This window comes from Dipodomys merriami, unplaced genomic scaffold, assembly GCF_024711535.1.
Source record: "Dipodomys merriami isolate MVZ:Mamm:240054 unplaced genomic scaffold, mDipMer1.0.p SCAF_37, whole genome shotgun sequence".
Classification (NCBI taxonomy): Eukaryota; Metazoa; Chordata; class Mammalia; order Rodentia; family Heteromyidae; genus Dipodomys; species Dipodomys merriami.
The window spans coordinates 1995721-2016795 of record NW_027205270.1 but is presented as its reverse complement, the minus strand read 5'-3'; the positions used below and the strand labels follow the sequence as shown (position 1 = coordinate 2016795).

At 50.3% G+C, this 21075-nt stretch overlaps 2 protein-coding genes across 2 annotated transcripts in view; one reads left to right on the top strand and one right to left on the bottom strand.

Moving 5' to 3' along the window:
• The window catches only part of Sfxn5 (sideroflexin 5), a 130201-nt gene extending 120396 nt beyond the window's left edge, over positions 1–9805 (top strand). The window contains exon 14 of the mRNA XM_069988962.1: positions 9638–9805. Within this exon, the coding sequence (XP_069845063.1) occupies positions 9638–9784 (147 nt within the window). The 3' untranslated portion in view covers positions 9785–9805. The remainder of the gene's footprint in view (positions 1–9637) is intronic.
• Positions 1851–20242, bottom strand: Emx1 (empty spiracles homeobox 1). Its single transcript, XM_069988966.1, has 3 exons — positions 19301–20242; positions 13536–13720; positions 1851–2414 (listed from the first exon to the last, which is right to left on the bottom strand). Exons 1-3 carry the CDS (start codon positions 19824–19826, stop codon positions 2247–2249), a joined length of 879 nt encoding a protein of 292 aa, XP_069845067.1. The 5' UTR covers positions 19827–20242; the 3' UTR covers positions 1851–2246.
• Positions 20243–21075: the final 833 nt, after the last annotated feature.

The following is a 21075-nucleotide window of genomic DNA, read 5'->3' as shown; positions in this document are numbered from 1 at the left end:
AGTCCCTGGATCTCTGTGTGTGGCCAAGGCAACAAGGCTGGGCCTTGAACATCTTCCCAATGTAGTCAACTTTGATCCAGCACCCACCAGGGTGCTGCCCAACAGTCCAGGAGGGAAGAACAGCATAAACAAAGGCACGACACAGCAAGCCATGGCTCATTCTGAGACAGGAATGAGTAAGACAGAAATGGAGGACACCAAGGACTAGTAGCAGAGGCTGAAGGTGGGAAAGAAGTTGGGGCAGAGTAGGGAGCTGAGGAAAGTTGCTATACCATCCTACTTAGGCAGGAGGAATAGATTCCTAGCCAGAGCATGGGTGGCTCCTTGGAAGTGGGTTTTACCCTTGACATTCACAGAAGTCACATGATATCCACCCTACCATTAGAGGAGCAGACCTGGGCCTAGAAGGTGGCAGGGACAGCTGAAAGGGGGTTCACTGAGATGTGGCTGAGGAGTCAGTCTGGACTGTATCATCTAGGAGGGAATGAATAAGGCATGGAAGAGGGAGGAAGCCTGAGGGAAATTTCCAGGTGTCCTCTGCATTGGGGAATGCTCCACAGGACTCTTCTATTTGCCATGGAAGACAATGCTAAAGCATAGCTAGTGTAGGGAGCATCCAGCTGTGACTAGGCTGAGTGCTGGCCATGGAATCCAGCAGGTGGCTGCCTGAGTCCCATACTCAGTAGACTTTAAACTCAGTTGGCTTAAAGAAACAGACCAGAGAACCAAAGAGAAGTCCTGGAAAAGCGACTTCTTCCAACAACCAGAAATATTCCCTGGAACCTAAAAAGGACAGTTCCAGAGCAGGGTCCTGGTGGCTTATGCCTGTAAACCTAGCTACTCAGGAGGCTGAGATCTGAGGATTGTGACTCAAATCCAGCCCAGGCAGGAAAGTTTGTGAGACTCTTATCTCCAATTAACACCAGAACCCCCCAGGAAGAGTGTGATGAGGAAGGAGGGTCCTTGGCAGACAAAACCCATAAAGGGGAGAAGAGGTATGAGGAGAGGAGATGTGAGAGATACAGAAATGATTATAGAGGGGTTGGGGGAATCAAGGAAGGCAAAGACAGTTCGGGGATCAGTTTGGGAGGCAATTGAATCTGGCCACAAGTCGGTGGCTGCTGACCATGGTTGGTGACTATCATTAACATGGGTAGAAAGTTAGAGCAGGTGATGGGAGCACATGGATGGTGAAGAAGTGGGGGTGTGGATGATGCCGAAGTGGGGGTTTGGATGTTGGACAGGAAAGACTTTAGGAACCCAGGTTATGCTTTTTCAAGATCAAGGAGACCTTAATACTGGACAAATAGGAAGGACAAATGAACAAACAAGGATATGTGGACAAAAAAGAGTTCAGCAGGTCTTGCCTTGACACTTTATTGGGTTAGGGAGACCATGAGTCCTTGGGGGACTGGTGTCTCTGAAGCTGTAACCTGCGCAGTGGTTCTCCATGGACATGAACATCCATGTGGGATTAGGACTTAGAGCTGGGAGTATCAGCCCCTTGTCTGGTGTCCCCATAACCCAGCCCAGTACTCCACCCCCCCCCCCATAGCCTTCTCCATTGGGGAAATCACCATTATGTAAGCATGGGGCTCCTCTCTTCTCCCTCTCCCACTGATGAGTTTGCAAAGACCCAGGCCTAGCCTCCCTCCAAACACAGGGTGGTCCTTCCCTATGTCTCACCATACTTTCTCCAACTGTGGAGCTGGCGTAGAGAGACCAGAGTTGACCAGAGTTGATCTCACCCCATCCAATGCCTCAGGATCCTGAACACATTTGCTCTACCAGCACCCACAGGGCCCAGAGCTGAAACTCACCACCCCAGGCTCTAGGGTTGGAGCTGGATGTCTTGTCATTAAGAGAGAAACTTTTATTATTCCCATAGGGAAGGGAGACACAAGGGGATCACTAAGAACTACAGCAGGTGCCTGGAAAATAAATTAAAACAGAAATGCATCGAAACAAAAAGGAGCTAAGAGAATTGGAGAGCAGCAGGAGGCTGCAGTAACAGGTGGCCCACCCTAGGCAGGCAGGCTCTCCACAGAGAAGGCCAAGCAGTGCCAGGCCTTAGCCAGCCATTTCTTGTCCCTCTGCCCATGATGGCCCCAGGCTCCGAGCCCTGTGGAGCTGTGACTGGAGGCCTCCCTGCAGCCTGGCCAGGGAGTGACCAGAGTCCAGCGTGGGCCCCTCAGGCCCTGGCCAGCAGCAAGCAGCACTCTGTCCTCAGGTTCCTGGATGTTCCCTTAGTCATTAGAGGTGACATCGATGTCCTCCCCGTTGGCCTGCTTCGTGGCAATGCGCCACCGGTTGATGTGGTGGGACCCCTTCTTCTTCTGCTCAGATTCGGGGCCTTCCTCCTCCAGCTTCTGCCGTTTGTACTTTGTCCTCCGGTTCTGGAACCACACCTTCACCTGCACCAGGGATGAGGGGCACAGATAAGAAACACCCAGGAGGTCTCCAGAGCAGCCACAGGGCCTCCAATTCTCCAGCTGAGCTGGGAGCCAGATGAGGAAACTGAGGCTACATGGGGTCAGGGCTCCCCTCAGCTAGTTGCCCCCTGCTGGATCTGGAAGACTGTTCTTCAGATTTAAGTGAAGTGGGACAGGAGGACAACACTGGACCAGGGGGAGGGAGCAAGGAAGGGGGATGGGGAACATCTGGTTTCAATAGCCCTTCCTCTAGCAAGCAGAGGTGAGAGAGCATAGCAGGCCTGGCTTCTACCAACTTCTAAATATGAGGTAATTATCCCTCCTGCACAGGGCCTAATGAATAGTAAAGGCAAGAACATATAAAGAGCCACCATTGGGAACCCAATGAGTTCCTGTTGGATTGGCTTTTTCTGCACAGAGGCAGAGCAGATGTGCCTTCATAATCAGAAGATGGTGTCCCTCATCAAGAGTAGGACCCTGGAGCAGCTAGAACACTGTTAGAGCCACTGAACCACCACTGAGGCTTAACCCTACATGCTACATGTAGGTCCCTTTATCAGGGGACACTTTCATAGCACTATGTGGAATTCTCCTCCCCCATGTAAGAGTTGGAGCTGGGTGGCATCGTTAGCCCTGGTCCCTCAGGAGCCAGCTCCTCGGGGTAATCTGAAAGCCTCCAGGGCGCCTTCATCCTCCTTGGACAGACAAAGACAGGAGTTGTGTTTGAGACCCCACCTCAGAGTACTGCTCTGCCCTCCAGAAGCAGTTCTGTACTTCCTGCCCCCACATCACTGGTCCCAGTGTCCAGATGGGACATGGGAGCAAGCAGGAGCCATCCTGAAGGACAGAAGCTTTTGCTTTTGTTTTGGCAGTTCTGGAGTTTGAACTCAAGGACTTGCATTTGCTAGGCATTTGCTAGGCAGGTGCTCTACCACTTGTATTACATCGCCAGCCCTTTTTTGCTTCAGGTTTTTCTTTTTTGTTTTTTCAGACAGGGTCTCTTACTTTTTGCCTGTGTCCAGACCTCTGACTGAGACCCTTCTACCTATGCTTCCCACAGACAAATACCACCATGCTTAGGTTGTTTGTTGAGAAGAAGGTCTCATAAACTTTTGCCTAGGATACCTCTAGCCTAGCTGAGATTACAGGTAGGAGCCACCTTGCCCAGTCATAAACTCCTATTTGAACACAGTAACCCCCTCCTCTGTGTCAGGCAGTGAGCGCCCAACAAGGGGAGAAGTGAAGTATAAACAAACAAGATAAGCAGCCTCTGTGGTGGGGAAGGGCAGGCCTATGATTCTAGGCATCTCCTCCAGAAAGCCTCCCAACTTAGTCCTATTTCCAATCATCCTTCGCCTCTCCTTCTCCAGTGTTTCCAATGTCCAGGACATAGCCTGAACATCTTTTCCTACATCACCCAGGAGCCACTATGGCTCCTTACACACTATGGAGAAAGCCATCCAGTCCTTAGCCGGACTCCATGGCACTGCACCGGCCAGACCTAAGCCCTCCTCAGAGTTGGCAGGAGAGGAATCTTGGCAACTACCTCATTAAGTCCCTTCCCCTCCCTGGGCTTAAATTCCTCATCCACAGGACAAAGGTGTTTTGGAACCCTGTATCTCCAAGGCACTTCCCAGATCTTTGTTCCACGGGGCTGCTGGGGAGGGGACCCAGGGAGGGCTAGTTGCAAGGTCCAAGGCTTACTGGAAATGGCAGCATGTTTAAAGCAAGTGGGTGCTACCCACTGCACGCTGGTGAGTGAGTGCCTCGTGTCGGCAGCAGCAACAGGGGCTGCTGTGGGTAGGACTGGAACCTTGGATAGGGCTGTGTCAGCCCCCAAAAGACTTTCCAGTTTAGCTTGAGAATAAGCATAGACCTAAGCCACAAAACAGGCCTGGCATCTTGGCCTGAAGGTGGTTTCAGTCCAGGATATACCTTCCTCTTACACCCTAGCTTTATCCCCTTCCCCTTCCAGATTCCCCCTAACAATCCCCAAAAGGGGTTCCACTGTGCCATCTGCCCTACCACTAGGTGAAGGCATGGCAGCCAGAGCTCAGTGCTCATGGAGAAATCCACCTAGGACAAAAAAAGACTGGCCCAGAAATTGTTGGACCTGGGGCTGGGAAGGTGGCTCAGTGGTAGAGCACTTGCCTTGCATGCCTGAGGCTCTGGGTTCAATTCCTCAGCACCACATAAGCAAAAAGAAAAAGGCCGGAAGTGGCGCTGTGGCTCAAGTGGTAGAGCACTAGCCTTGAGCTGAAGAGCTGAGGGACAGCGCCCAGGCCCAGAGTTCAGGCCCCATGACCAGACCCCCAAAAAAAAGGAAAAAGAAAAAGAAAAAAAGAAATTGTTGGATCTGACTTTGGTGAATGGAGTGAGGGCAGGAAGCTCCTTCCTTCATTTTTCAGTCTCTGTGTCTCTTCCTGGATAGATAGGAGAAGATGGCAGATGTTCTGGGTACAGGGCTCCTGGATTCCATGCCCACCTATCCTTGGGCACAAGGCTGCCTGAGCCCTGGATGGTTCTCAGTACAACCATTGGCTGCTAGCCCAGCCCCTGCCCTCCACCCCAGAACTCTCTGTGACTGTGCCAGCCAGTGGGTGGGTGAGCTCACCCTACCTCCTGTGAGTGACTCAGGGCTGCATGCAGTGTGTCATTTCTGAGAAATGACAAGTGGACCCATTGCTTGAGATCACCAGGTGATGGTGGACAATACCAGGGACAGAGAGTTGTTTCTGTGCCTTTCTCTCTCTCCCTGTCCCAGGTACACACTCCAAGCCTCCTTCTAGGAAGGAGATACTGTCTCACACTGGCCCATCATACTTCCCCACAGAGGGAAGCAGCACAGTACCCGCTTTCAGGCTATAGTAGGTCCTGACAGCAAGTAAAGGGAACCCTGTTTTCTCCATAAAAACAGGGAGGGCAAGGAGGCAGCTCTCTTGAAACAGGGATACAACCTTCTCCCTAAGCAGCCTAGCTGTCTTCTGCAGAGCAGCCTAGGGCTGAGTGTCCAGATGCTGTTTACAGAACATATAATAACAGGGCATTTATGACTTCATAATGTTAGAGCAAAAACCAGGATGCATAGCACTGGCACAATGTGGTCACAACCATGGAAAACAATATCTCTGCACAGACAAGAAGATGGGAATGGACTCAACAATGGGTGACTCTTCTTCCTTCTACTTTTCTGAATTTTCTCTAATATATTACTGATAACAAAAGTTCTATATTAGCCAGCCACTAGTGGCTCACACCTATGATCCCAGTTAGTAAGGAGGCTGAGATCTGAGGATCCTGGTTCAAAGCCAGCCAGGGCAGGAAAAATCCATGAGACTCTTATTTCAGTTAACCAACAAAAGAGCTGTGGCTCAAGTGGTACAGCAAAAAAGCTCAGGAACAATATCCAGGCCCTGAGTTCAAGACCCTAGATTAGCACATGTGCACGTGCACACACGTTACCAATTAATTGAAAAAAAAAAGGAACTGAACTACCAATGTAGTAGGAGATGATTGTGATCTTCTTAACCCAGTCATGCAACTATAGGGTCAACCAGAGCTCCTTCCCTAGAGGTTAGAAGACCTACAAGGAAAGCAGGTTTTGTGGTGACTCCTGGCACTAGGGAGTAGGCCTCATGAGGTTGTACCTTTTCTGCATGAGCCTCCTCCATCCAACACCAATATGCTACTCACCACTCAACCTCAAGGGTGCAGGTAAACATTGACTGGAAGATACCCTTGCTCAACTTAACCCTTTTGGGTCTGGGGAAATGTCTGTTGTGCTATCAAAGCTCTACTTCACCCAAGTGTTCCTCAGATTCTTCATGTAGCCAGACCCTTTCAAGACACTCTATTCTGGCCTGAATTACCTATCCTGAAACTCCCTTAGCTGTTAAGATATCCATCAAGTGTTCCTACACAGAATCTGAACTATCATCAGCCTGTACTTCCTTAGTACTTTTTCCTCATCTCAGTAACAGTGAACTCCAGCTATCGGCTTTTTTTCTCCAATCTCATCTCCCCACACATGAGAATCCAGAGAACCAAAGCAAGATGTTGCTAGATCCCAGAAAACCTGTTCCATGTGTGATCATCTAGCTGGACCAGTGAGATGACTAGCCCTGTGCTCTAGGCAAGAAGTATCAAGACCAAACCTGGAAAATAGAAAAATCAGTAGAAGAGGGACTGAAGACTAATCAGGAAAGTGGTTGGGGAGAAAGCAAGGGAAGGGATGACATTGTCCAAAAGAAAAAGTACTCTTTGCCTGCCTTTTTGTTTAGCATTTTTCAAATAAAAATAATTTAAGAAAAAAAGAAAAGTGGTTGGGAAAGTACAAAGTGTTGAAGAGATGGGATCCTTTTCTTTTTGGCTTAGTTTAATGGACACTTTTGCAAGAAGGTTAGTTCTTAATTCTCCACCTAATATACCACTTTTGACTCTTCAAATCCCCATAGTCTGGAGATTTACAATAGATTAGTACATAGCTAGGAAGATCACTGTTACTGAGGGAAGGAAAAAGTACTAAGGAACAGTCAGACTTAGGTGGCTCAAGACTATAATCCTATTTACTCAGGAGGCTGAGATATGAGGATCATGGATCAAAGCCAGCCCAGACTGGAAGAGTGGGTGAGACTCTTATCTCCAATGAACAACCAAAAGCAAGAAGTAGAGCTATGGCTTAAATGGTAGAGTACTAGTCTTTTTTTTTGGCCATGGGGCTTGAACTCTGGGCCTGGGCGCTGTCCCTCAGCTCTTCAGCTCAAGGCTAGTGCTCTACCACTTGAGCCACAGAACCACTTCCAGTTTTCTGAGTAGTTTATTGGAGATAAGAATCTCGCAAACGTGGGCTGGGAAGATGGCTCAGTGGTAGAGCGCTTGCCTTGCATGCCTGAGGCCCTGGGCCACATAAGCAAAAAGTAAAAAGCCGGAAATGGCGCTGTGGCTCAAGTGGTAGAGTGCTAGCCTTGAGCTAAGAGCTGAGGGACAGCGCCCAGGCCCAGAGTTCAGGCCCCACGACCAGACCCCCCCCCCCCAAAAAAAAAAAAGAATCTCACAGGCGTGCAGGTGCTGGTGGCTCCAGCCTGTAATCCTAGCTACTCAGGAGGCTGAGATCTGAGGATCCCAGTTTAAAGCCAGCACGGACACGAAAGACCGTGAGACTCTTATCTCCAATAAATCACTCAGAAAACCAGAAGTGGTACTGTGGCTCAAGTGGTATAATGCTAGGCTTGAGATGAAGAGTTAAGAGACAGTGCCCAGGGCCAGAGTTCAAGTCCCTGGACTGGTATGCGCATGCATGCACACACAAACATACTAAGGAAAAACAGAAGAGGGAATTTACCACCTCTGGGGGGAAGGTGATTGAGAGGAGCAAGGCTCAACCAGTAAGAAAAGAAGGAGATATGAAATCACTCTGGATGAATGAAGATATCAGTTCATTAAAGGACTGTTAAAGTATGCATTATGAATGAAGGTATGCCACATAAATACATGAATAAATAGACAAACTGTCAAATGAGCAAACTACAAACCCAGCCATTATTTCAGAGAAACTAATAATGTTCTTTGTATAATCTATTATTTTGAATGTTGGAGGTCTGATCCCTTCTTTTCCATTACTTCCCCCAACCTTTCCTATTGCCAATGGATGAGTCTGGCTCCAGGTGCCTGCACATGTTCTGGGGAGCACTAGTCCTGTCCTCAAGGACCTCAAGTATCCTTATCAAGATCTTAGGAATTAGGAAGTTCCTCCTTTTGCCCCACTGTTATCTCTTCTGCTTTAAACTTGTTGTCTTATTCTGTCATCCTAAGACACAGAAAATCCGCATAATAGATAGCAACTTGGAGATATCCCTTCCTTGCCCTCTTCCCTGAGGCTTCATTTCCTGTCATTTGCTCATGCTGTTTCCCTTCTTAGAACTAAGGCCACCTCCAACTTCATACTAACCATAGCTCTAATTCTTCCTAAGTCTTCTTGTGTCCCCCTCTTTCAACCCATTGTTGACCCTTACCCTCATGTAAGATATCACAACATCCACCTAGGGCTATGTCCCTTGTCCCAGCACCTCTGAGAACCCCTCCTATCTCCCGTATTTCCTCCACAAAGGACTCCTGGAATGTTAGAGGAGTGGGAATTCTTAGAAAAGAGCCAGAAGTTACAAGTCCACAGAGAGAACCACAAAGGGCTAGGGATAAAGATCTCTTGACTTTTCCCTAAAATTCATCTCACTAGGATATCTTTCTTATCCGTCCCCTAAAAGGGCAGAGCACTCTACAACAGACTGGGACCCATGAAAATCCCTTTCCATGTTTTTGTGAAGAAAACCCCATAGGGAGGTGACTGCATATTCTGATCTGCCAAAACCTCCCTCCCTATTTTTAGGCTCCAAGATGACAGCTAAAGTTTAATAGCTTGCTCTCTATCTTAACCTGCCCATCTCTAACTACTCCCTCCTTCCTTCCTTCCAATCTATAATTTTTCACTTCTGTCTCAGGCCTTCCAGGTCAAAGGCCTTCTAGGAGTCTTCTGCCTATTCAGGTTTTCCCTGAACCTGCTTAGCTCCTAGCTGTGACTCAGCCCCTAACTGCTCATCCTGTAGCATGCTCTATAAGTGTCCTCACTTTGAATTTAGGCTTCATCACTAAATGAGACTCTCCAAGGCCAAGGACCACATTTCTGTAGTTGTTTTTTCTTCCCCTCCCAGCTCAGCTAATGTCAAAGCCAGACAAGGTCAAATTATACCTCCTGATTTGTTCAGAGCAGGAGGGTAGCTGGCACACGGACCATCTGGTCATCTAGCAGCAAACAGGTGCTTTCATTCCTCTTAAAATTAATGGACCTGGAACTGGAGGTGTGGCTCAAGTGGTAGAATAACAGCCATGAGCAAAATAGTCAAACAAGAATGCTTGGTCCTGAGTTCAAAAACCAGTACTGGCACACACACACACACACACACACACACACACAAATAATAAACATATATACACAGAGCATGCAAATGGTCTTCATGTCATGTGACTACCAACTAGCAGTTGATGAACACCTGTGATATCACCTGAACTTTGGTCATTAATCACAGTATGCCATGTGTTCTACATTGTGGGCATGCATGTGTGAATGAAGCTCTGAACAGACCCAGGCCTAAGTCTGCCCAACCAGCCACTAGGACTAAAGCGTACATGTTCCCTTCCTGGTCAAATTCCAGACCACAGTGGGAGAAGCAAATAATGAGAACCAGAAGGAAGAACTGACCGGCTGTTGTCCATGGCTCCTCCTTCCACCTGCTGGGTTGATGCATGAGCATCAGTACAAATGCCCACCTAAACTATACAACCCTATGTCAACAAAGTGACAGAAGTTGCCACCTACCTCCTCTGGCTGAAGTTTTGTGAGTACTAAGCTCCCTCACACACCAATCTATTTAATCAAAAAAGTTAATGCATTTAAATAATGCACTTAATAATCAGCTATGAAAGTGCATGGGAAAGATAGAAGAGGAAGACAAGGAGGAACCCTAACAGCAGGCAACAAGAGAAATTACCAATAAAGTGTGTATGGAATCACAAGAAATTTGTCCATTCATTTAATACATGTTTATTGAGCATCTACTCCATGCAGGGCACTGAGTTTGGTCCTGTGTTAAATAGGTTTAGGTTTAGTCTCTGTTTCCCACAGTTCAGACCTATTATCAGAATCACCCAGAAAGCTTTTTTTATTTACTTTATGCCTGGCCCCCACCCTGGATCTCCTAGGACAATATCCTCAGCAAGACCTATGCATCTATTATTTATTTATTCTGTGTGTTTGTGTTTGTGTGTGTGTGTGTCTGTGTGTGTGTGTGTGTGTGCATGTGCCAGTACTAGGGCTTGAACTCAGGGCTTGAACCTTAGGGTTTTGTTGTAGTTGCTCAAGGTTGGCACTATACCACTTGAGCCACAGCTCCATTTCTGCCTTTTGGATGATTAATTGGAGATGAGTCTCATGGACTTTCCAAGTCCAGGCTGGCATCTAATTGTAATCCTCAGATCTTAGCCTCCTGGGAAGCAAGGATTATAGGTGTGAACCACCAGCACCAGCTGGATCTGTATTGTAAGACTATATAAGAGGTAGGATGCAGCTAATCTACAGACTGATGTCTGTGTATGACCATGACATAACAATGAGTAACAGTAAAGTTTGATGCATATTATGATAGGAAGGATATTTATTGTGAGCTCTGGGCATGTGTAAGGAATTTATACAAAAACACAGAAAAGGAAAACATATTATATGAGCCTCAGAAATTCAGGGCTAAAGAGAACCTTGGAGTTTCAGAGATGCAGCTGAAAGAGAAGACAAAGCCAGAATAGATAGGTAACAGACAGCCATTAGCTTCTGAATACATGGTCAGTTACTAATAGCTCTATATAACAGAAGTTTGAGATAGATGATAGACATACCAAAGATAAAAACTAAATAGATAATAAGGAGATAAGCAACAGATAGGTAATTAAGAGTTATTGATAAGAAGAACATGTACTAGAAAGTATAAATTAATCCATTTTGAGGGCAGTTAATGAGAACAGACTGTAGGTGGCTAGATTAAAAAAAAAAAAACAGCTATACACAGCTGGGCACAATGGCTCATATCAGTAATCCTAGCTACTCAGGAGGGAGAGAAATCTGAGGATCGTGGTTCAAAGCCAGTCCAGGCAGGAAAGTCTATGAGACTTTTATCTCCAATTAGCCACCAGAAAACAAAGTGTCCCTGTAGCTCAAACTGCTAGAGCACTAGCCTTGAGCCAAAGAGCTCAGGGACAGTAGTGCCCAGGCCCTGAGTTCAAGGCACTCCCCCCCACTCCAAAAAAACCAACAAACCGCAGCTATACATGAGGGACAGATTATACAGAGTCCTGGGTAGCAAATGTAAATAGTGACAGTAGAAATACGTATCAGGGAGCTCACGGTAATAACCAATGCTTGCCAAATAGTGGGTAGGTAAAAATGACAGGCAGGTTTGTCTGATAATGACTGAGAGGGGAATAATTAAGTAGCTTAGCTCCAAATGGTCATTTAGAAGGGTAACAAAAACATAGCTCAGATGGTGGAGATTGTGGCAGGAAGATTGCTGGTCTAAGGGAATCCAAGTTCAGACATTATTGTGACACTAATTTGACATAAACCCAGGGAAAAGAAGGGACTGGAATATTATTTGAGTTTATATTATATGCTTGAACAATCTGTTTTCTTGATGAAGAAACCAAAGCTGAGAGAGGTTGATCAACTTGGCCCAAGTCACATATTTGAAGTCATATTTACCTAACTGGGAGGCTCTGCCCAGCCCATCTCTCCACCTCGTCTCCAGGTAGATAAATACAAAGAGGACCTGTAGGCCTAAATTTCTCATAGTTCTATTGGGTTTTTCTTTATTCCATATGCAAAATGCTCATTTACAGAAAGTCCAAGATTAGCCACAAGTGATGCTGGAAAAATTCCATCATTCTATCTGTTTTTGTTCTAAATACATATCTGTGATAGTCTCATAATAAAACAAAGAAACAATCAGTCCGTTTACTAACTGGCATTGTTAGGAGCAAATATTGACAGGCAACTAGATTCAGCTTGAAAGTTAATTAAAAATGCTCTCACTGAGCTAAAAAAAATTGTAAGTTTTAAAACAATGACATTGTTTCAACAAGCACTAATCTGTGGGTGGTGGGATTATAAACTGTTTCTGCTTTCTTAACGTTTCTGCAATTAAGTTTTAATAAATATTACTTTTAAATGAAGTTAATTATAAACAGCGCTTAAGTTGACACTTTGTTTTAAACAATAATTTCAAAACACTGTTTGCCAAGAGGGGAAGGAGGTGTTATTTTATTAACTTATTTTTTTAAAACATAGCTTTCTTTAGAACATTTAAAAATTAAGTCCGTTGCATTGCAAGCTTTTTCTTTGCAATTTGGAACCGCCACTAGCAAATCTGAAAACCCCGCAGGTCCTGCGATAGAGCCGGGAATGATGCTGATGCGTTCATTGTTAATGAAGCACCAGCAGATACTGCGACAGCAATACCAGACCAGAGCCCAAGGTGAAAGGAACTGACTGGGCAGTTTCTGGTTCCCTCACTAGTCCAGCTTTCTACCCTAGTTGCTAATAGAAGGCTTCAAGCCGCCCCCCTCCCCCAACCTAAGCGGGGGAGTGCATTTCCTGGTCCTGGGCTGAGGAGCAGGTGTTTTGTGTAGGGGGAGACCAAGTATGTTGTAAAGAGCAGTGGAAGGTGAAATGTAGGCCTTCAAGGCTGTAAAGCAGAGTAGGCAGAGCGAGCTCACCTCTCATTTGCAAATCTGTTAAGTGGAAGGCCTGAAATGGTTTTTCCTTAAACTATCAATCACCCAAACATTACACAGCCATCGTAACTTCACCCAGTGCAAGCTGCCCCCTCCCCCACTCGGTGAGACAGAACACCACTTCCACCCCGCGCCCCATCGACTGTCCCACTTCCGAAGGCCTCGCAGAAACGCCCCGCGCACACTCCGTGCTTTCTGGAGCCCCAGCCGCCGGCCTGCGCGAGGATCGGGGACACCCTCAGACCCCAGGCGGGAGCTGGCACCTTTCCGGGCTCTCCTGATAGCCTGAAGACACCCAGACTCTCTTCCCAGACTACACATGCTGGCGGGCAGCATTGATCTCGCCAGCTTTGTCCGCGACCCGCAGCGCAGCGGGTGCGGGGAAGGCCCAGTCAAGGTCATCTCTTAACACTGCGGCGCCCTACCGCCGCGATGGGAGAGACAGGCTGGAGCAAGCCTGGGGCTCAGGTCGGTGCCCGCGGTCACAGCTCCCCGGCCCGCCATCTCCCGGGGAATCTGGGTCCTCCGCAGAGGCTGTGGGAATCGGCCTCCAAATACCCCGCGCATGGCTTGCATCTACGGTGCCCCCCCCAGCCCCCGCTGGGCCCGCACAAGGCCATCCAAGTCCGATGGCCTCAGCAGGCTAAGCACAGTCGGAGGGAAGGAGCTCTAGGACATGAGCTGCTAGCGCGCCCGCGCGCCTCCCCTCCCCGGGTTCTGGGACAGGCACCGCGCGCCGAGCGCAGGGCGGGCCATGGTTCCAGTGATTCTTACCTGTGTCTCTGAGAGACTGAGGCTGCCAGCCAACTGCTTCCGCTCGGCTCCTACCACGTAGTGGTTCTTCTCGAAGGCGCGCTCCAGTCGCAGCAGCTGCGAGGGCGAGAAGGCCGTGCGGATCCGCTTGGGCTTGCGCGCGAAGGGCCCGTGCAGAAGCAGCCCGTCCTGGGGTACGTCGCTCGCTGCGGGCCCACGGCAAAGGCAGCACACGCAGGTACAGACAGAAAGAAGGGACGCGGTGAGCCGCAGCCCAGCTGCGGCAGGGAGACTACCGAACCTGGCCTCCTGGACAGCCCGCCTCTGCTTCTTCCTTCTCTTTGATTGCCCAAGTCCACCCTCCTCTGCACACTAGAGAGCTATCCCGTGGGGACACAGAAATCCCAAGCAGTCAGACCACTTTTTTGGGCCAAGAAGCGAGCCAGATGCGAGCCCAGGCCTGATGAGACTGGCCCAGGGATTGGCTAAAGACTCTGGGCTTCACCCTTTCCCTTCCCAGGCCACAATAATTTGCTTTCAAGTAAATGGTCCTTCAGAAAGAAAGTTGAGGTGTTGGAAGGTTAAGCAGCTAGCCTGTTAGGCATGCTCATACTAAACACTCATTCAAGAATTAGAGGGTATCCAAGGATTCTCTCCTCACACCAACTTAAACTACTCTTGGAGTTAACCCATTGAAAACTTCTGCTAGGCTCTATCCTGTCTTGTAAAAGCAGACCAGGGGTAGCTAGCATGCAGGCAATCCCAGGAAATCTAAATTCAGATTTCTTTTCACCCTTCCCCACCTTTGACTCCCCAGGCTTTAGACTCTGTAGAAACATAGCATCCAGGAATAAAGCCTGTTCTCACAGGAGGCTCTTACTGCTTCTTGGTGGGAAAAGGTCCTCTCTGAATAGTTCCATGCTGAAGAAGCATGGGGATAAGTATCTGGATGCTATCTTTCTAACATACAGATATAGATGGTATAGATTTATTGGTTTCTATATGAGTGTGGTATAAACATAGGCTCTAGCCATCAGTAATACAGAAAAGAATCAGAAAATTCTTCCATTTGCTGTACAAGGTTTTCAGAGTGACTCTCCCTTGGGAAACTGGACATAGTGCCTGTAATCAAGAAGACTGGACACAGCTAGAGTGGTAGTCAAGAAATACAAAAGCACAACTGGCTTTTACCCTCCAACCCTCAGTGTACCCATAGGCCTTCATGAAATCTTTGTCTTAGTTGCACAGCCTAACAGAGCTGAAACAAGCCCTGACAGTATCACCCATAGATCCTCACACAGTGGCACTCAACAGTCATCTGACCCACCACCAACACAGAGCCTAGATGGAGTGTTTTGACAAGAGTTAGCTGCTTAGATTAACTGATCCAATTAATTTCCTCAGAGATGGCTATGGGTTTGACCTGTTCTTTGGCTCTTAAAACAATGATCTGGACAATTCAGTTGAGTTATGTTCCCATTTCTGGAAACATCTCTAAGTGAAACAGGCCATCATTGAGGTGCCCTTGTTAAAATTCTCCAGGTAAAAAAGTGTTGGTATCCTTTGCTAGTGGGAAATGCCTGGGCTTTGGAGACTTACACAGGCCAAGTTTAGTCCTAGGGCTTTCTTCACAATTGCCTCCGACTGAGGTGTTACTGCCTCAATCCCAGAGATAAACTCACAAACCTCTAGAATCCTTATCCATTTCAAGTGTCTGGGTCTGAGCTACTACCAAACAGGATGGAAAGACATCACAGGGACCGAAGCCTGACCATTGTGCCTTTGTTGGTGAAAGCAGACTTGGAAGTCCTCAGACCTGGCTGAAGGAAGTTTAAATTAGGATAGTGGAGGGTCAGATGGTCAGAAGTAGTCAAAGGAGAAAAATGAGGAGTCTGCTCTAGGAAAAATAGAAAAGAACCAATATGTTTCTACCAACATGGTAGACGAAAGAAGGATGGGAGAGGTGGTTGGGAAGGTTGTTTTTTTTTAATTAAAATGAAATGCTTAAAAAAATCCAACATCATTCTGATCCCAGGGGAAATCTCATCAGGGATTACCTCTCTGGACAAATAAACCGGAGAAGGAGAGAAAAAGCCTAGCTCACCCCAGTATTCAGAGTTTGGTCTCAACTGCTGGCTGGCCAGAACTGGTCAGAGTGAGGATGCAGCATGGAAAGACTTGAGAGAGTTGGATGCAGAGGCACAAAGTATGGAGCTGAGAAAGCCACACCGTGCTCTGCTGCAGTGTGTTTGCTTTAATGGTTGTTTGGTGATTTTCTTGTATGTCAGTCACCTGTGTGGCTAAATGTCACACTCTGTTTTGGGTTTTTTTTTTTTGTTTCGTTTTGTTTTAATAAAGCAAGCGTGCAAGATGGCAGCAACTCACTTTGGTCCTTCTGACCTGCATTCTCATTTGCTAGTTTCAGGGAAGGCTAGGTTGCTCCTAGTCTATTTCCTAAAAGAAAGGCCCCAGTGCATTGTAATGTTCTGGCATGTGGATTTGTATGTGCCCAATCTGTGTCCACATGCTTGTGCAGATACACAGAGCTCCTTCAAATCCAATCACTGGCTGGAAAAAAATATCCAAAATGCTGATAAGTGATGGTTATCTGATTCCAAAAGAAGCAGAACTTTTCCCAGTAAGAAAGAGGCTGGTTAATACAAAACTAAATCTCAAGACATTGATCAACTGCCACATATTTCTATAAGGACAAGGGAACTGTGTGCCTGGCCCCTTTCACACAGTCTGACCTGTGGACTGGGGTTCATCCTTAAGCCCTCCAGCCATCCCTACACGGCTTTGGTTTCCTTTGACTGTAATAAGAGGAACGAACAAGCGGGAGGCTGGAGTGCGGCCTGTTTGGAGGCAATAACTCCAATCGGTGATAAATGGGCTGTCAGACTAGGACAGGTGGGAAAGTAGAAAGGGCTGGCTCAGCCTCCCCTAGAGTTAGGAACTGAACCCACTTCGGTTTTCCTAAAGCCGCTTCAAGGAAGGCTGGAAACTAGCAATAGACACTCCCAGGAATGAGGCTGCCGGAAGCGGAGGCTAGGGATCCCGAAGCTCGGCAGGCTGGAGCTGCACCCAGGCTGGAGGGGCCCAAGCCCGCTGCGGGTGGAGGAACGAGTGACTGGGCGGAGTTGCCGGGGGGCAAGGACCTAGAGCGCCAAGCCAGCCTTGGTAGATAACCTCTGTCCTCCTGGCCAGCCTACGCAGCCTCCGTTCTCCCCTCGCTGCTGCCGGAACAAAGGCTCTCTTGAAAGCTTCAGCCCACAACTGCGGAGGGTCCCGCAGGGCTGGGTCGCCTAGAGTTCCCTCCCCGTGCCTTGTCCGCTGTCCTTAAATTTCCTGATCTCCGAAAAATAAGCACCGACCAAGAAAAGCAGTAGCCTCGGTCTCCGCGGTTTCTTCTCCCCGGGGCGGCCGGGTGCTTCTTGGGGGTCCCGACCAGCCTCGCTTTTCCTCTTCCTCCATCTCACTTAGCGGAAAAGCCACTTCCCGGCGAGCAGGGACCCCGCTGCCGGAGAGCGCTGAGCACGGGACGCAGACACTGCCTTTTCGTTCCTGTAGGGTTTCGTTTCTTGCATTCAAACCGGACTAAAATGAGCATCACAGAGACCCGGTTCTCTAGAAAACGCGGCGCCGGAGGGCCGGGGACCGCGCGGCTGCCAGACCCGAGGCTCGGCGGGGACCGAGGGGCACTTGGCCGCTGGGGCGCGCACAGGATCGCCACAGCAACGAGGGGCGCCGAGGCCACCGCCTCTCGGGGTTCGAAAAGTCCTTTAGAGCCCGTTAGATTTCCGGGTTTGAATTGGCTCCGTCTCCGCGCGTCCAGACACGGTTCTTAAAAGAAAAATCCGACCATTCGCGCAACTGCACCACGTACCCGCTAGGACCGCGGCTCGGGAAGTAGCGGCATTTTTGCTGAGAAATCATCTGGCCTCGCCTGGGTGGGGAGGTTCGGGTCTCCGGAAAGCATCTCTGGCAATGCTTCTCTAGCTCTCGGTGCCCTGGGTCTGTGCGGGCGAGGCCGAGGTGCGAAAGGAGGGTGCGAGGAGGGCGTGGGAGTCTGGATCCGAAACGGAAGAAGCTTCCGGGAGGCCACCTCTGGAGCAGCCACGCCGGGCCGCGGGGCAGGGCTCAGGACCCGCTAGTTCTAATGTCTTCACCACCCCTTTACCCTTCCGCCGCGGGCTCACGGGCAGCGGAGAATCAAACCCAGTGCTGGGCTCTTAAGTTTTGAGATCTAGAGCCAGCCCCCCCCCCCCCGCCTCCCGGTAGTTTGCTAAATATATATAAACAACAACAACTACGCCCAAACCCTCATTTTATAAGTAAGCATTTTTAAGTGGTCGGAACTCTTACCCCAAGCATCTAACACTCAAGACTTCTTCCCCCACCCACACCAGACTTAGATTTAGGCAAATCTTTGAAATCCTCGGAAGAGACAAGTCTGCCCACAAGAATTCTTGTTGAAGTAATTGCATTCTCTGGATCCGTGGGGTCTGCGGAGTAGGAATCTTATTGGTCAGGTGGGACAGATAATGGACTGACAAATCGAGACCCTGAAAAGCAGTTTTGTTTTGTTTTGTTTTCTGAGACAGTCACGCCGCTTTTTCCAAAACGTCAGGAGATCACCTTTCTTTTATTACCTAAACAATGATCCCAAACATCTATTTGACTTTGAGTTGGCTTACTGGCGGAAGCCAAAGCTCCAGCCTCGTGTTTTTCGTTGTTCCACTAAAAGCTGAATTACCTAGCTCCCTCTGGGCGATGGAACCTCACAAACCTGAAATCCAGACTACACTAACAAATTAAGTGGGACCTAAAGTAATTACTGGACAAATCAAGGCCAGTATATTTTTAATGAAGGAAAGAAAAAGTCCAACACATTCCAGAAAACGATCTTCAACAGATGAAACTGTTCTTTGAGTAACTCAGATGATTGAACTCTGTGTGTAAATGTGTGTGTGTGTGTAAATGTGTGTGTAAGGCCTGTGAGGAACATAATTAGCAAGCTGATTTGGGTTTAGACTGGGGGCTCGGACTAGACTGGACCTTAAAAGCCCTCTGCCTCTACTCCTTACTTCCTGCTAGGGAGGATTGTTGTGGGGCCCCTGCAACCAGGTGGGTTCGGGAGGCAGCCAGCCACCAAGGAAACCACTTTGTTCATTGCAAATCTTCCCATCTTAGATCCTAGAGGCACTGGTGACTTGGAAAAGCAGGGGCAAGGTTATGAGGAACAACCCCAGACAGTGGAGCACCCCACACTGAACATTAACTCTGCGGTTCAACCTCCCCCATGCCCCTTGCTTCCCACAGAGCCAGGGCAGCTGGATGGACTTTCGCCTGCCCAGATGCGCCAGCGAAGGATCCCTGGGAGTTGGTGGTGAACTTGAGCGCCAAGAATCACGCGGACTCAAAGCTGGGACCGAGAGAGGGAGCAGAAAGCCCCGCGCTCTCAGGGCTGGGACTGGCTTAGTCAGTCCAGAGGAAAGAGACGAGCCAAGAGAGGGCCAAAAGAGGTTCCCGTTGATGCTCCTGGACTTGGCATTCGAACCAGCCTTATTCCTGGGAAAGCATGGAGGTACCCACCTCACTCTCCGGATGGGATACCACAACAGAACACAGGTGGATCCGCAGGGCTGGGAGAATCCATCTCTGTGGACCCGCAGCCTTCTCCGCAACAACTTCCTAACAGCCCCGCGACACCCCTCCTTCCGCACCCTCCCCAGCGTTCGTCGCGGTGCGGACGCCGGCCAGCCCCGCACAGCGTGGGCACTCACCCTGGAAGCGGTGGCCGAAGAAGCGGTTCCTCAGCACCCAGGGGTAGAAGTGGAGAGGGTCCCGATGCTGGGCGCCGAAGAAAGAGTGCGGAGGCTGCAGCGGGGAGGCTCCCAGCTGGTGCGCCGGGTGCACCGTCAGCGCCGGGTGGTTCATGGCTTCGGGGAACACGAGCTCGGGCCCTCCGTAGAGCGAGCGGCCGGCACCCGCGGCGGCGGCGGCGGCGGCGGGGAAGCCGCTTACGAAGGCTGCCTCGGCCGCGCTGGGGTGAGGGTAGTTGAGTGCTGTGGGCCGGAGCGGTTCCTCTGAAGCGGCAGCCGCCAGGGGATGGGAGCCCGCGCCCCCGCTGCCAGTTCCGCCGCCGGTGCCACCATCCTTGGCCACCAAGGACTCTATGGTAAAGCCCCGCTTGGCCGCGGGCTGGAACATGGTCGTGGCTGCCGGAGTCGGGCGAGGCAGCGGGGCTCCAGGGAGCGCTGGGCGTCCTGGCTCTGCCGCCTTGCGGGGTGTGCACCCAGTCATGCACATGCACACACACACACACACACACACACACACACACACACACACACACACACCGCACCCCTCACCTCCCCCGCCCGCCCGCCTTCGCTCGGCCCTCGCTAGCGAGCCAGGCGCGGAGCGGTGAGGGGTGTGCGAGCCGAGCTAGCTCCGAGTCCAGCCACCGCGCACAGTCGGGAGCATGGGCTCCAGCGAGCGGCCAAGAGGGGACAAACGGGGCTCCGGGAGCCCCGTGCGGGCGCAGCCAGCCTGCGAGGCTAAGAGCTTGCTCTACCGCCCGAGGGCTGAGGCCAGTTCGTTCCCTTCCAAGTCACGCCACGACCGACCCCCGCCCGGGATCCTCTAAGCAGAGCCCCACCAGGCCTCGGCTGCTGCGCTCCGCCGCGCGAGTTAGCGGGCACCTGCCCCGCGCTCGCCCATTGGCCGCCACTCACCTGCCCCAAGGTGGGGGGCGGGGTGGGGCGGGGCGAGGGGCGGCGGGTGGGGAAAAGGAGTCGGCAGTCGGAGGCAAAAACCGGACTGGAGCCTGTGCGCGACGATCTAGTCGCTTGCCCCGCCCAGCCCATAGCCTCTGTTCGAGACTCCGCCCTTTAGTTGAGTCTGGTGGCCACCACCGCCGTCCGAAGCCCAGCGGAGGCCAAAGTGAGTACACGCAGAGCCTGGCGCTTGTGAAGAAAGTCCACGCCCGCTCCGTCAGTGGACCCTTCTCACCATACCTACCTAGCATGTCATTTTACTTCTTAGAAAACTTGGATCCGAGGTCGGGGGTGGGTGTTTAGCTAGGGGGTCCAACAAATAGGTTCTCAGGAGAACCAGCTCCCTGATCTCCTGACCTCCGGGACTGCCCGCTGGCCCGCCCTGGGTCTCCGGACCCGCCACCTGAAACCGCGGCCTGGGTTCTCAAGGGGACCCGGGTGATGCTGCGCGGGGAGCAGCCGCGGGATCCGTCATCCCGCAGCTCTCAAGCCGTGGCTCGAGGCGCTGGAGAGCAGCGGGCTGAACCCCGCCATGGCGCGGCGTCTGGCTCCACACCTACCGCCAGCCTCGAGCGCAGGGCCACCTGCTCTGATCGCGAGCTGAAGTATTTCCCTGGCCAGGGCCGTGTCCTCGAGGACACTGTGTCTTAAATTGTAGCTAGCCGTGCAGCAGCCCGCGCGTCCGGGGAAGGCAAGGGAAGCCCCCTGCGGCGAAGTTCACCCGCGACCTTGGAGCAGCGGACAGGTCTGCTCGGCCAGTTTTCACTCCTTGCACTAAT

What these genes read in the sequence shown, in the direction of transcription:
- Emx1 (XM_069988966.1), bottom strand. Translation starts at nt 19,826, where the DNA reads ATGTGCATGACTGGGTGCACACCCCGCAAGGCGGCAGAGCCAGGACGC. An exon ending in CTTCGGCCACCGCTTCCAGG is followed by an intron (nt 13,721 to 19,300) that starts GTGAGTGCCCAC and finishes GTGGGCCCGCAG; the next exon opens with CGAGCGACGTACCCCAGGAC. An exon ending in TCAGTCTCTCAGAGACACAG is followed by an intron (nt 2,415 to 13,535) that starts GTAAGAATCACT and finishes TCCCTGGTGCAG; the next exon opens with GTGAAGGTGTGGTTCCAGAA.